At 40.5% G+C, this 15,365-nt stretch overlaps 1 protein-coding gene across 4 annotated transcripts in view; it reads right to left on the bottom strand.

Annotated features, from left to right (window-relative positions):
- Positions 1 to 135: 135 nt before the first annotated feature.
- ZNF106 (zinc finger protein 106) overlaps positions 136 to 15,365 on the bottom strand; it is a 49,088-nt gene continuing 33,858 nt past the window's right edge. For all 4 annotated transcript variants that reach the window (XM_014534839.1, XM_014534837.1, XM_014534838.1 and 1 more), the window contains 9 exons: positions 14,505 to 14,639; positions 13,124 to 13,240; positions 10,289 to 10,480; positions 9,771 to 9,833; positions 8,617 to 8,736; positions 6,995 to 7,066; positions 6,114 to 6,185; positions 4,386 to 4,532; positions 136 to 3,908 (listed from right to left, as the gene is read on the bottom strand). In XM_014534839.1, the coding sequence (XP_014390325.1) occupies positions 3,852 to 3,908; positions 4,386 to 4,532; positions 6,114 to 6,185; positions 6,995 to 7,066; positions 8,617 to 8,736; positions 9,771 to 9,833; positions 10,289 to 10,480; positions 13,124 to 13,240; positions 14,505 to 14,639 (975 nt within the window). In that variant the 3' untranslated portion in view covers positions 136 to 3,851. The remainder of the gene's footprint in view (positions 3,909 to 4,385; positions 4,533 to 6,113; positions 6,186 to 6,994; positions 7,067 to 8,616; positions 8,737 to 9,770; positions 9,834 to 10,288; positions 10,481 to 13,123; positions 13,241 to 14,504; positions 14,640 to 15,365) is intronic.

The raw sequence follows: 15,365 nt of genomic DNA on the forward strand, positions 1-15,365 counted from the left end.
CAAACTTAATCTGGCCCATGGTCTGTGGCTTATCTATACCATCTTGTGTTTTCCACCCAATTTTCTTCTTAGTCTCTATACCAACATGGAAAAGAAGGGGTTGGCTAGGAATGTGCAGATAAGATAACAAAAGTAAACAATTTGTAAAAGTACTTTATTTTCCTCTTGTATTTGCTTTGTATCTTGCTTTTACAAAGTTATGAAGTTCACAGGTTTATACCAAAATGTAAGAAGTCTAAGCTGTTTGCTTATAAACATTTTTGCAGTCAAATGTCATCTGATTTCATTTTTCTAATCCATATTCAATATAAAAAATTCAAATACCAGGCATGCTAGAGCAGCTCTAGGGCATGTGTTTCTCTTAGGCAGGAAGAAGATCTTCAATAGCCTTTCCTCTTTGACTCCCCTCTTTCCCAATCCCATTGGGCTACTACCTTGAATTTAGAGCAAACATGGGAAATTTTAGTGCATGTGACCCAGCAGGGCCCCATACCTGGGAGTTGGAGGTGAGGTTAGGGATTAATGTCTGATAAGCAGTAGGTGTGGTTTACATCATCATTTCACATCCACTGGCATATGGGACTCAGTATAACCCAAATCGCCACCACAGCTCCTATTCCTAGTCCTTAGACAGCTCCTTTGCCATCCTGAGTGTCCTGATGATGTGGGGAAGGGACGAGATCACTATCATCAATGTGGCAGGCCTGGCCTTCACAGCAATTCTGAAAGCTCTCCTTTAGGCAACAAGAACAAAATCTGTCCGTCAGTGTATATTAATGGCAGTTATTTGAGCAAACCAGGGGGAACATGCTGTTCAAATACCACATCGCAATATACTTTGATCTCCCCTCCAATGAATTCTCTTCCATAAAACATACCATACCATTCCACTAAATGTTGTACACCTACTCCCACCAAACCATCCACATACCTAGTCACTGAAGTTGTCCACTGTATAATCTACCCCCCAAGACCCCCAAAAAACAAAAACAAAGAAACCTTTGTTAAGCAAATAATCACTTAAACAGCAATGATTTTGCCTATAACTTATAGGTAGGTCAGGAGCTAAACACTCAATTGCTAACTCTTCTGAGACAGAAAAAACTTCTCCCCACAAAAGCAGGAGTGTGGTAGCAATAATGTTCTCTTCAAGTAGCATCAGATCAAAATTAATTCTTTGCTCTTAAGAGTTTTGTTTGCATTGTGTTTAACCGAGTAGAAGCGTATGCCAAAATACATTTTGAACCTGATTAAAACTTTAGGATAAAACTTGAAGTGACTGATATTATATCAGAACAAACTGCCATTAAAACACTAGCACACGCACACAAAAGGATTTATACCAGGGTCTCCTCGGCTTCTAGCCGTTAGAAGTAGGCACACATAATTAAAAAACAACGTTCTAAAAAATGGCCTCCGACTCCTGATAAGAAATGTCAGGTTCTGTCAGGTCATGTAACAGTTTCCTTTCTTCATAAAGTACTAAATACCAGAGTTTATGCAAACCCCTGAGCCACAGCTCTTCTCTGAGGGCGACAGAGGGCTAGAATCAGTCAGGACATCAAAGAAGACTTAAAAATGGCCAAAATTCTGCATAACTTTCAAGACACTTTAAAGCAATAAGTATACATAAGCAGCCAAGATGTTTATGGTGCATTTATTTCTAAACAGAACTAGAACAGTGTGATTAGGATAACACACTAACCTGATGTTAAATTTTACACATCCTTAAAACAAAAACATTATTGCTACTGCTCCAAAGGACATTTCTACGAAATGAGGAAAAGTATTCCAAGTACAGGTGCCCATCCGTATACACATGTACAAGGATCATTCATATACACAAAGGCAGGCAGACTGTGCACCATTCCACCAAAGTGAAACCCAAACTGGTTCTCACTGACTCTACCTGCAAAGGTTCCCCTCACTTGCCCAGCACCTGCCCTACAAAGCTCACCACTCTCGTCTTTGCAGACATGTCCTCAGGCAGGACAGAAGGACACCTGTGCACCCATGCATGCAAGACTTTCTTAGCACACTCCCCAGCCATCTGAGAAATGCTGCTTCACTACCCAGAGAAAAATGCCAGGTTTGGCAATAAGTCCAAATTCGCTTTCCTGGGAATTTACCATTCCCAAACCCACAGAACAGCCTGGCTTCTCTGGTCACCTGTACCGGAAATGGGGGTGAGAGGTGGGAAAAGCGTCATAATCTCATAGAGAAACAGCACAAATAGTCTTGACACAATAGGATTCTCTCTGGTCTCTCTCAAGTGTCATGTAAACCTCAATAGTGTGGTTAACAAAAAAGTTTTCCCATTCACAAAGACAGAAGTAAGTAGTTTGTGGGGCCACTCATTATCCAGCAGTAGCTCCTTTAGTAGGTCTTAATCTTTTGGATCCAGTAAAAATCATTAGAGCCTTCCCTGGAAAAAAGGACACATACTTCGTCTTGCATACAATTTCAGGGGGTTCGCACACCCTCCTGAAACCTATCCATGAATCCCCAGTGAAGTCCTCCTGCCCTAGAGCCAGAGTGAAGGAGGCATGTGAGCAGATGTGTGTGCACCGACAGGAGAGGGGAGAAACCTGGATGCTCTGCAATCCTAGAACATAGTAGGGGCCGCATCCCAAAGCGTGGCTGTGTGCACCGTGCTGCTCTCCCTTCCTCTATCTCCCTGAAGAACCTTTCAAAGTGAACCCAGAAACAGAAGAATGGAAAGCAACACGTCTACAGCTTCTCTTCGGAGTCCTGAGAAAAGCCCAAACCAAGCAGTCTCACTAAGGCTTTGTTAATGTGGCTGCTCTCAATGGACAGGTGGTCTTTAACTTCACCAGATTCCACTCTTTCTTCCCAACTAGTGGAGAGGTGAGGGCAAGACAATGGTTTAAGAAATCAGTTCCTAAGAAGCCTGCTGAGGCCCTAAAAACTGAATTCAGATGCTTTATCCTGACTCCCCTATCTTGGGGCTGCAGGTGAGTGCAGGGCATTCTGTAGGTTTCAATCCCACAGCAGCCTGGAGAGCCAGAAACTGGAAAGGGAGGTCAAGGCTGCACCTCCAGGTCAGACAGCCCGGCCACCCCTGCAGCAGTGATGCCCAGGTCTCACAGCACCACTGCACGTGGACAGTAGGTCTGTGTGCTGCCCTGAGCCAAGCACTCCAGCAAACCCTGCAGAGAGGGTCGCTGGGGAGCACTGTCCGTAAGGACTTGCCACTGTGTGATCTGCTGTCTCAACTCCTAAAATAGTCAGCTGAGCAGTCACTCTAGCTGCTAAAAATCTACTGTCTTCCTTTACATTTAAAGCCAGCTCTGTCATCTACAAAGCAAAAGAATATTGACACACACTAAACATAATTGTTCAAAAGAAAACTATTTGCTTCCAATTTAAATACCCAGTTATTACAAGCAGAAAAATTAAAACTGATCCTAAAAATCTAGCATTTGAACAAACTGGTACTTAAAGCTTGACTACAAGTTTAAACCATCATAAGAACATAAAGTAAAAATCACAAACTGAAATCAGTAAAACAACATGATTAGGGTCAAATCAGGTAACCAATTCAGATCTGCATCTTTAATAAACATCTGGAGAACACCAGTAGCATAAATTACCATATGCCACGCTGTCCCAGGAGTATGGTTCCTTAAAATCTGACAAACCTCCAGCAAGATCTTAAAGTGTAACCTATCATCCCACAGAGCTGCTCAGACTTACCCTAGTGGTAAGTCTGATTGGTAATCACTTTCTCCTTCCCCGCTTCACAGGGGAAGGGAGGAGAGTGGCCAGTGTGAGGGGCCAATGTGAAATTCGTTCAACTAATGACTTCCCAACATGGGAGGCAAAAAACTTCATGAATCAACTTTACTTTCATCCTCAGCATGTCGTTCAATGTGTCCTGTAGCATCCTAGGAATAAAGGGAAAAGGGCCCATGAGAGAGAAGTTGGCAGGAAAAGACAAACTCCCACGCAAGGAGAGCTTCCTGGGTACATTCTATGATCTACACATGAAAGGCAGTTAGGACCCAGCATTCTTCATTTGAAACCTCATTATGCTATCTCTGAAATCTATGAGTAATAATAAAAAGGAAAAAGCCCTCGGCTCTCCCAATCTATAATAATAAAAGCATAATATGCTAATTAGACTGGACGTCCTTCCAGACAACCTTCTGGACGAAGCTGGGGCTGTGAGGGAAGCCTGGGTCCTGAGTGCCAGAGGGAAGCTGGTGGGGGCAGCTGGAGGAAGGAAGGCCTACTCTTGCACGAATTTCGTGCATCGGGCCTCTAGTTTATTAAAATTCTGAACATTCTAATGAGGCAAAAGGTTTCCAAACCCTGCTCCCAGGGATCAAATGAACTCAGGGTGACCTCAAATCCCAATGTACCTGTTTGGATCCTTTCCTAGCAGTAAAAAAAGCATCACAGTTCTTCCAGCGACATTTCAGAGTCTGAAAGTTCGGATTTGTATGGTCAGTCAGCAAATGTTGTTTTAAGTGATCCACAACGCCAAATATCAGAGAGCAACCATGCCACTGGAGAGAAATAGAATGAAAAAGTTAAAAAGGGTACCAGAAACATGCAAATAGACCATTCCTATTTGTATACCATAAATTTAATGGAAACAAAAAATAAGCCCCTTATTATTTAATTTATTCTTGCCTAACAAAACAAAGCCAGAGACAACCAAATTAATGATCAATATGACAAGGAACCTTGAAAAGACTGGGAAGTCTTCTAACATTTTGGTATTTTAAGAAGGCAAAGCACTAAGTTAGCCAGTACATCGTTAAGTTAATAAATATGTATAGACAAGTTACCATAAAATTCAGTTTATATCATACTTATTCTTTATCTTGCCATCATAAAATGAGTTTCTTTGTCCATTTATTTAAAAAGACAAAGAGTGTTCCTGTGATACTGAAAGGGCTGTTTTGAACAATTCTAAGAACTACTGACATGTAAACTTAAAGGTAAAAGTGCCTGATTAAAAAGAAAAAAAAATTTGTGGAAATATGTGCTGTAGCAAACTGTTTGCCATGGAAGCTGGCTTTCCACAAATCTTATCACCTGAATCACAGTATTGTGACCATCTACTTTTTTTTTTTAACTATAATTTTACTTCTCAATGTGACTAGATTCCAATCATTAGTCAGAAAGCATAAGGACTCTTTGTCTTGGCTTTTTCCCTACAGGCTTGCTTGTAATAAATCTTAACATGTTCATTTCTAAAATGCAATACAAATTTGAGCACTTCCTGTCAGTACCTCCCATCTCTCTAGCTTTAAAACCAGACAGTATTTTCCCCATTTCTCTAGATAAGCTAACTCTGTATTTGTATACTCTGCATCCTGTTATACTAGATTTGCTTTTCTTCATTAAGAAGACTAAAAAGCAAACAGTAATGTGTAAAAAGCTGCAAAGTAATTAAGCTGTGGACAAGCCCAAAATCAAATTTTAAAATAGAATTTATTCCATCAATCTAAAAAGAAGGTTAGGGTTTGGGGGAGGGGGGGAATTCAGTGTCATAAACTTTTCTTTGGTCACTGATATTAGAACTGATGAAACAAATTAAGGCTTATAAGGGATAAGTGTGAACATTTTGAGGGTTAATCACCTGCACCCACCCCAAAACAAAAACTACGCAATTTAGCCTAGAAAGCTGAAGTTTAACACTTAAAGAAGACAAATTTTTATTTGCCTATCCCCCCAAAACCAATGAGAACACAAACCAAAATATTAATATGTGTAATCGGTAAGGAATGGATGTAGATTGGGCAGGTCAGGAAAATAAACACTTTTACTTTTTCATATACTTATGCACTGTTGATATATTTGTAAGAATGTACTGATTTTATAATAAAACAAAATAAAAACCACCCGGTAGATAACCCGAGTGGAGGGTATTTAAATATACTTCATTTCCAATCTTAAAACAGATTTTCCATTAAAGAAATATAGAAAAGCATTAATGTACATTTTTAAAAAATAAGCTTCCTTGTCCTACAGTGGAATGCATAAAGTGGGTGCTCAAACAGAAAAAAGCTACGCTGATGACAATGAAGGTCTATGAATTAGCCTGGAGTTAAGCAACTCCGAACAGTTTCACTCCTTACCCAGCAGCGGTAATTCTGCATCAGATTTAGCCTCACGGCCTGAATACTGCCATCGTAACAGCCAGTATAAATCTGGAGAAAGAGGTTTATCACATCAGACGAATACACACACACCAAAAAACAACTATGAAACATCCTCAAAATAAGAGTCAAAAGCTACTTATAGCAACTTAAGAAAATACTGACATTAAACCAATACCAGTCCCATGGTACAATGGGAAAGTATCCTCTAGCTCTTTTCTTCTAGACCCTTTGACGCTGTGCTCCTTCCAGAGCCGCTCTAGGGACCCTGGCTCACAGCTCAACTGGCAGCTCAGAGGCATCACCTACACTTGAACTGGCGCAGCTCTGGCTTCCACAGGGCATTCCGTATTAGGCATCTGTATGTCATTGGAACACAGGGTTCTACTACTCAGAGTCTGAAAAACCATCCATTCTTGTTCAACTTCATAATTTAAAAATAAAATAAGTCAAGGATTAGCAGAGTTAAATGGGCTAGCTAGCTTCTACTTTTAGGCATGCTATAACTATGTCATACTGGCCAAAACTCATGACTCCAATATTCTGTTCAGATCATAATGTCTCTGGAAAAAGCACACTCTTTTTTAAAAAAAACATCTTAAATTTATCTTCTACTTAATGGTACTATCAGATTTTTATTGCAATTATTTAGCTATTAATAGAAAATGAAATATTCAACAATATTACTAGGTTTTATCTTAATAACAGTATGCCAAGAAATAGAAAGGCAATCAATAATGAGGCATATCAGAAACAGATGTCATTTTTGGAAGTGACAAGTATTAACATTATTATCAGTTTGTAGAATTTTTAGTAAATACATTCAAAGGCAAATGTGTGGCATGGCAAACAACACTCACCATACTTTTGTGGATGGTCATACACATAATCATGTCTTTGTGTCCTCCATAAACTTGCAATCGATCATGGGACTTAGGTGGAGAGAAAAAACAAAAAGAGAATTAAGGTTATTTACACCTTGTGATTAATAAGCATAGTCCCTGAAGGCCTTTGGCAGGTTAAAAACTATATGTGAGGCACCTGTAGCATTTTTTTTTTTAAATCCTCACCTGAGGATATGTTTTTGGTTTTTGTAAACTGATTTTTAGATAGAGAGGAAGGGAGAAAGAGAGAGACAGAGAGAGAAAGAGAGAGAGAGAGAGAGAGAGAAACATCAATGTGAGAAACATTGATCGAAAACCTCTACTACATGCCCAGGGATTGAACCTGCAACCTGGGTATGTGTTTGACCAGGAATCAAACCCGCAACCTTTGGTGTATAGAATGGTGCTCCAACCAACTGAGCCACCCAGCCATGGTTCAGTAGCATTTTAACAGAAATATAATCTAGCCTTAGCTGTTTTGGCTCAGTGGCTCATGGGCCGGCAGACCGAAGGGTCCTGGGTTTGATTCCGGTCAAGTGCACATACCTTGGTTGCAGGCTCCTCCCAGGCACAGGCCCTGGTCAGGGCATGCGGGAGGCAACCAACTGATGTGTTTCTCTCACATGGATATTTCTCTCTGTCTTACCCTCTCTCTCCCACTCTCTCTAAAATCAATTGAAAAATATCCTGGGGTGAGAATTAAAAAAAACAAGAAAAAGAAATATAATCTAGCTCTAGCCAGTTTTGCTCAGTGATTAGAGTGTTGGCCCATGGGACTGAAGGGTCTCGGGTTCGATTCCCAGTCAAGGGCACATACCTCAGTTGCTGGCTCAATCCCTAGCCCTGGCTAGGGTGCATGCAGGAGGCAGCCAATCAATGTGTCTCTCCCACATCGATGTTTCTCTCTCGCCCCCGCCCCCTCCCCCCACTCCTTACCTTCCACTCTCTACAAATCAATGGAAAAATATCCTTGGGTGAGAATTTTAAAAAAGAAAAATATACTCTAATGGCAATCTTTCTAATAAGTCCTCCTCCTAAGGGAGAAGCTGGTAATTGGAATTAATACAACCAATTTCTGTAGTTTCAAAGTCTCCAACTTCAAATTGCATTTAGGGAAGTAGATGGGTTTAGAGCAGGGATGGGCAAACTTTTTGACTCGAGGGCCACAATGGGTTCTTAAACTGGACCGGAGGGCCGGAACAAAAGCATGGATGGAGTGTTTGTGTGAACTAATATAAATTCAAAGTAAACATCGTTACATAAAAGGGTACGGTCTTTTTTTTTTTTTAGTTTTATTCATTTCAAACGGGCCGAATCCGGCCCGCGGGCTGTAGTTTGCCCACGGCTGGTTTAGAGACTGCAGTTGCTGCCCAGAAACCATTTAAATTTTGATACCTATGAGGCTGATCACGCATCCCAGAGCAGCGTTTCTGAAAGCACAGTCCGGGAATCAGCTGCTTCATGACTACCTAGAGTGCCTGTGAAGAATGCCGATTCCTGGGCCCCAACCCAACCTTACTATATTAAAATGTCAATATCAAACGTAAGTAGACAGTCTCCCCAAATCATTCAAGCAAAATACTGGATCTAAATTCTACCTGTAATTCGTAGACACGAACAAATTTATCCAGGCAAGCAGTCACCATCACTTTTCCCAGGATGTTCACCACAGTCACTGCATGATTGTGACCTTTATAGATCCGCACGAGCTCCCCAGTCTGCATCGGGAGAGAGAGGAGTCAGTAGACTTTCCAGGTATCTTCCTACTTTGAGATGTATGATTCTCTAATTCTAAAAGTCATAATTCTGAGGCTTCCTGTACAACCACATAGCTACACTAATTATAACAGCTGGGGTACTCTTACAAGCATTTGTTACCCACACAAACTATATGAAATGTATCCTGATGGAGAAAACTTAGTGTCACAGAAAAAGAAGGGTCACAGCTCTATCTGTATGTACTTTATAGCTTCCGAAGTACAGTTGATCCTTGAACAATGCAGGGGTTAGGGGCGCTGGCCACAAGCAGTTGAAAATCAGCATGTAACTCTTGACTCCCCTAAAAGTTAAGTTGTCCCTCAGTATCTATGGAAGAATGGGACTAGGACCATACCCCAATATCCTAAAGATACCAAAATCCTAGGTTCAAGTCCTCTATATAAAATGGCATAGAATAGTGCATACAGTCAGCCCTCCACATCTACGGACTCATAATCACAAATCAACAACAGTACAGGTATTTATTGGGGAAAAATCCACATATATATATATATATGGACCCAAGTAGTTCAAACCTGTATTGTTCACAGGTTAACTATATTTTCACTTTTATCATTTCATTGGATCTGGGTAAGTCCCTGAGCACTTGGATTATCCCCAGGTTTACAGACCAGGAACGAGGCTTCAAAGAGTTGCCTCTATGACGTGAGCAGTCTCTCAGCTGTTTTCGTTAGTTCTATTTTAAACTATATATCATATCCACTTTCTTAGCGCCTCAGATGCTCAATTTATCTCGTCTAAATGCAGCATTCAAACTAAACCTTACATAAACATTGAGTCTGTCCCCTATTAAAAATTTTGATGAGGTCAGAATTTCTAGGGTACTCAGTATTATCTAAGAGCCCATGCATAGGGATTATTATTAAGCCTCTCACTGGAAAAGGGGCTTAATTTACATTGTAAGAGATCTGACGAATCTTTCAAGCTTTAACCACCATTCTACTAAAGATTTCTTTACGCCAACAGGGCTTACATGAATGTTGTGGGCATGGACTGACTGGTCACTGGAGCCACTGAACACAAGGTCATTCACCACCTTAAAGAAAAGAATTCAATGAGTTAGATTCGGTACAAGGTTCTGGGTTTCCTCTGTAACTTGCAATGTAAATTGGTGAATTCTCATTTTGATGAGCATAGACTAGGTATAAAATAAATTTCTCAAATTTTCTGAACTGAAACGTATGTCCTATCACCAGGTACTCTGATGAATTGACAATGTATATTTGGGAATGTTACCTCTTCAGAATGATTATAGAGAAGGGCATTAGAATGTATCTATAGTCTATAGTAAAATACACTTTTATTGTTTCTAAGTTAACATATTAAAAATAGCACATCCCTTGGTGACCCCGGCCTGAGGAAAAGGACTGTAACCTCCTTCCGCTTTTCAAGATGACTGTGTTCTAAATAAGGCATCAGACAACACGGAAAACGTCATTCAAACCGTCCACTTGTGCCAGGCAGCTGGCTCCTGTTCTGCCCTGTACTTGCCTTCATGCAGAGAATGGTCTTGCTGTGGCCCTCCAGGGTTCTGAGGAGGAGTCCATTCCGCGCGTCACGCACACTAATGGTACAGTCGTAAGACCCCACGACCAGCAGCTTTCGGGCACCTTCCTGAGCTGTGGCTAGACAGCTAACTGCCCGAGGGCCATGGCATTCAAAGATTTCGAGTCGTTTGTTGTTCTGAAAAATAAGTCACCATTATATGGAGTAAAAGCAACTTAGCTGGTAAACCTCAAAATCAACTAACCCAAATCACTACCTTAACACAAACTAAATTCTACTACCTGCACTTAAGTTCTCTTACCCATTCCCCAATCTTTAACTTCCCACCTCTGCCGTTCCTGTGCCAACTCCTTGTGTTCATGAGTCTCTCCGCCCCATTCCAGTGGGGGCAAACTCTCACCTTATGAGTTCATTTCTAACTTCAACCACACTGTCCTGATCATAATTGGAACCTGGTTCTCTTTTTACGCCCTCCTTCACGTTAAGTTAATGATAATGAATGATCACCTTTTTTCATACTCTTATTTTCTATGTCACAGTCCCAGGAACTCCTTCACTATTTTTCCCCCCAAAGTTGAGAATGACTTTCTTAGACAATTTCAGTAAGAGTCTGTCCTCCACCTCTCTGCTATTCTGATGTTACTGACTTCTAGTTCTATGGCATCTTTCAGGACATCTTCTAGTGGAGCACAGAAGCCTTTGTATCAGTCAGAGTCCCATGGTCACATCCTGAATTCCCAAACATCCCTTTCTCTCAGATCTCAGACTTGTTTCCCTCATCCCCACACCAATCTTGTTCATAAAGTCTCCCACTTCCCCAAAACCTCAAAAAATGTACTTGAGGTGCATGCATGGGGTAAAACTCCCAGAAACTAAATAAGCACAGAGCAGCACAGCTGGGGGCCTGCAGAGCTAAGCAACGATTTCAGCCACCCTGAGGTGCTAGGGAGACAGACTGAGAGTTCGGCCCATGGGTGGAAAACCCTGGTAAACTGCTTTGGCTTTCAAGCACAGCATTCTAGGAGTTCGGCAAGGCTTCAAAATTCACATCTCTGCAGAGTCTCAAATCTCTGCCTTGAGGTCCATCTTCTCTGGTTTTTCAACCATTTAAAGACTATTTGAATTTCTTGTCATCATCTTTCAACTAAGATGCTCCTGACTTCTATCTACCTTTGATACATTAAACTAATAAAAGAGAAAAGAATTAGGTAATTATCAAATTTCATTGATTAAAATCGTTTGAATGTATTCTTTCTTCTTTATTTCTATTACCCTAACCAAATCTAATCTAGGCTATTAGCACTTCACATCTGGAATGCAAAAACCTTCACTAATTACCCTTCTGTAATCTATTCCTATCAAGTGAACCAAATAACTTGGTGCTTGAGTATATGTGCTAGCTTCTTAAAGACAGAAACCATGATGTATTTTACAACTCTTATATGAATGATACTATAATTGGGTATAACATAGTAAACATTCTAATATGTCTACCATGCTGCTAAAAGATGACAAGATGACCTTGAGATATAGTGCTACAACATAGTAGTAACCAAACTCATCAATTCCATCTCTTAGATTACATCTCTTATCCATTCTCTTCTCTTCATCCTTGGTCTAACCCAGTGGTCGGCAAACTGTGGCTCGCGAGCCACATGCGGCTCTTTGGCCCCTTGAGTGTGGCTCTTCCACAAAATACCGACTTCTGCGCATGGGCCACGAAGTTTCAATCACACTGTACGTGTGCGCCCGCATGTGGTATTTTGTGGAAGAGCCACACTCAAGGGGCCAAAGAGCTGCATGTGGCTCGCGAGCCGCAGTTTGCCGACCACTGTAACCTTTCATGTCAGCTTCCATTAGAAAGCCTCCCAAATGGTCTCCCTGCCTCTACTATTACCAATATTTTCCAATCTTATCAACTCCAGAGTGACTTTTTCTAAAATACAAATTGGATCATGTATCTCATATGTTAAAACCTACAAAACGGCCCTAACCGGTTTGGCTCGGGGGATAGAGCGTCGGCCTGCGGACTCAAGGGTCCCAGGTTCGATTCCGGTCAGGGCATGTACCTTGGTTGCGGGCACATCCCCAGTAGGGGGTGTGCAGGAGGCAGCTGATTGATGTTTCTCTCTCGTCGATGTTTCTAACTCTCTATCCCTCTCCCTTCCTCGCTGTAAAAATCAATAAAATATATATTTTTTAAAAACCTACAAAATGAAGTCCAACTTCATTAGCAAAGCACACAGGGTCATCAAGAATTGGTCCCTACTCATTTCCTAAGCCTCATCCTGGGGCCTAGCACATAACAGATGCTCAATAAAGGTTCGCTCAACAAATGAATCTATCTTTGAGTTAGGAAAGGATGAGGTCTCGTGGGCATGAAGACAAACCTCTGACTTAGTTCACGTTATAGAACAGGCTACCCTCATGAAACCCAAATCAGTTCCAAACCACATCAGTGTCATACTCAAAGGAACTTAAGCTCATTTTTCAGGGTGTCATTCCTAAAAATGAGATAGACTAGTTTAACTTGTGACTCATTATTTGGCTCCAAATCGTCGGGCTTGGTTTAATTTAGCAGAGTTACATTTTGGTCCTGGCACACTTGGGTCTGTACAGACAGAATGCAGGATCTTATATCACCTACACCCAATGATAAGAGTTTTTGAGTAGTGGTTAATCCACTGCTTTCTCACGTACGCAAACAAGAAAATGTCCGTCTTCCACTTCTTCCCCAACAAGTTTCCATTTCTTTCCACACACATCTCACACTACTTTCAAGTGGCATGGGAACTCAGCCTTCTCTCCCCAACCACTAACCTCTATGTTGAAGGTGACCACAGTGCCATTTGCTAGTCCTGCATAGAGGATTCGCCATCTACTGTGAAGACAGAGGACTCGGTCGTCCAGCTGTAACTGCTCCAAACACTCTCGCGTCTGATAAAAGTACACAACACCTAATCAGCAGAGGTTAAGCAAGCAAAATGTGAAACCCCCTTCTGAAAGCAGAGTATGAAATGATTTTATGAGGAAGAAGTATCATCTATTTTATAGAAGGCCATCTTAGATATTTTTTCTCCTTTGAAATATGTGGCCAAAGACTCTCAAGCTGTAGGTAATAACAAAAACAAATGTAAATTCTATAATGTTACCCATATTCCTAATATGGAACGTAGAAATTCTTCAAAGGGCACTAGGAATGGAGTATTAACCTCTTAAATTAAGTAGCCAAAGATAAAGTTAAAGCTGTATTTGACATCTAAAAAGAAAATTATAGTTGTATATGTAATAGCATTAATGAAATATGTGCTTTCCTGCAATTGATTCTCTATTTTAATAGCTCCCAAGTATCTTGTTCAAACCAGTGTCAGGTTAGCCGATCCATAATTACCCATGCCTTTAAAATATATAGAACCCCAAGCTTCACATCCAATCCCTAGGTTCTAATTCAGTAGGCCCTAGATTATGTATTTTTTAAAATGTCCTTAGCAATTTTGATGCATATCCAGATTAAACAAACACTCTTTAATCTGACCTTCAAGAAACAATTTTGATAAATTTCCAGAACTGGGTTATATTAGCAACTTTAATTTCCTAGAACCTAGAATAGGCCCAATAACACACTAAGTGCTCAAGATTTGCTGTTAATGATACCAAGCAACTAAATGCCCAAGCGTATCTTTTAAAACAGGTTTGGACAGAGATGGTAAAATTAAGATGGTTTTAAGTGGGTAGGATGTGACAAGCTGTGGGTAGAATGAAAAGCTGTAGGCTGTGAAAGCCCTTGTTTTCTTCTCCCATTCTTCTCTCATACCTAAGAGAGTCAGTCTTTTAAATTTCTCCCAGAAAATTACAAATATAAATGCCACACATGAAGTTGTAAAAAAAAAAAAAGTAACTGTTGCCTCTGATTAGTGCAATCTCTTTGTAATTTTATAGAGGAAATTGAATTCTATATAATGATTTTTAACAAAAGAACTATTGGCACATGCAACATGAACTTCAGATATTATGGTGAGCTAAAGCTAATACAGGCAGTGTTGTTTATTTTGATGAAGTTCAAGCACAAACTCTTTAATGATAGATGCAGAGAGAAAGTGGGAAGAAAGAAGCATCTGTCTCAATGTCTCCACTCTACATAGTATAAATACAGTCAAAGCCGGTCAATATTATCACTTTTGATTTCTCTGAACCCACTTGCCTTAACATTATAGCAGCGAATGGTGTGATCACTGGAACCAGTGTAAAGGGCAGCATTCTTCCCAGAGGTTTGAGTAACCAGGAGGCAGTTCACTTTCGAAGTATGGCCCTCAAAGACACCAATGCACTTCCGACTCTAAAGTCAAGCACAGATCAGATTATTACTTATGGGTATAGAAGGATCAGATACTGCCTTTCCTCAACAAAAAAATGCTAGAACATAACAGTTCGCTGCTGCATCCTCAGTGCCTAGGAAAGTGCCTGGTATACAAACAGTGCTCAGTAAACATGTGATCAATAATGCCCAGCAAATGGCCACATGCAGTAAGGTACTTCCAACTATGTTAGCTGAGTCATACCAAAAAATACTTAGGGCAATTCACTATAAGGTTGGTAAGAATTTTAATTAATGCCTAGGGCAAGGCTGTCCAACACATAAACCAAAGATCTACCAAATCCAAACTGAGGCTAATTACCCAGACAAATCCCTGCATTTGATTCAGTAGCTTATGAAAATGCTCCATAATAGTCTAAGACATGTCAGGTGTCTTCACAGGTCCCAGTGGTCCAGGTATGGTTTCATAAGGGGACAGCCTAATCGTTATCTGTGCTATCTCTGAGATCTATTTAGAATGTACACATATAAAGGGTGTCCCAAAATTCACGCAAAAAGTAATTTTGATAGAAAACACAGGTTTATAATTAAAAATTGTAAATTTTTTATTGATTCATAAAGTATACTGTATAGGGTTATGTATGGAATAGCATATCGGGTAAATGTCCTCCACGGCTTTGCTGGCACATACGCACTCTTTTGTTGAAATTTTCCATGACCGTTTTGCATAAATGTGGCTGAATTTTG

This window comes from Myotis brandtii, unplaced genomic scaffold (genome assembly GCF_000412655.1).
Source record: "Myotis brandtii unplaced genomic scaffold, ASM41265v1 scaffold133, whole genome shotgun sequence".
NCBI classification, from domain to species: Eukaryota; Metazoa; Chordata; class Mammalia; order Chiroptera; family Vespertilionidae; genus Myotis; species Myotis brandtii.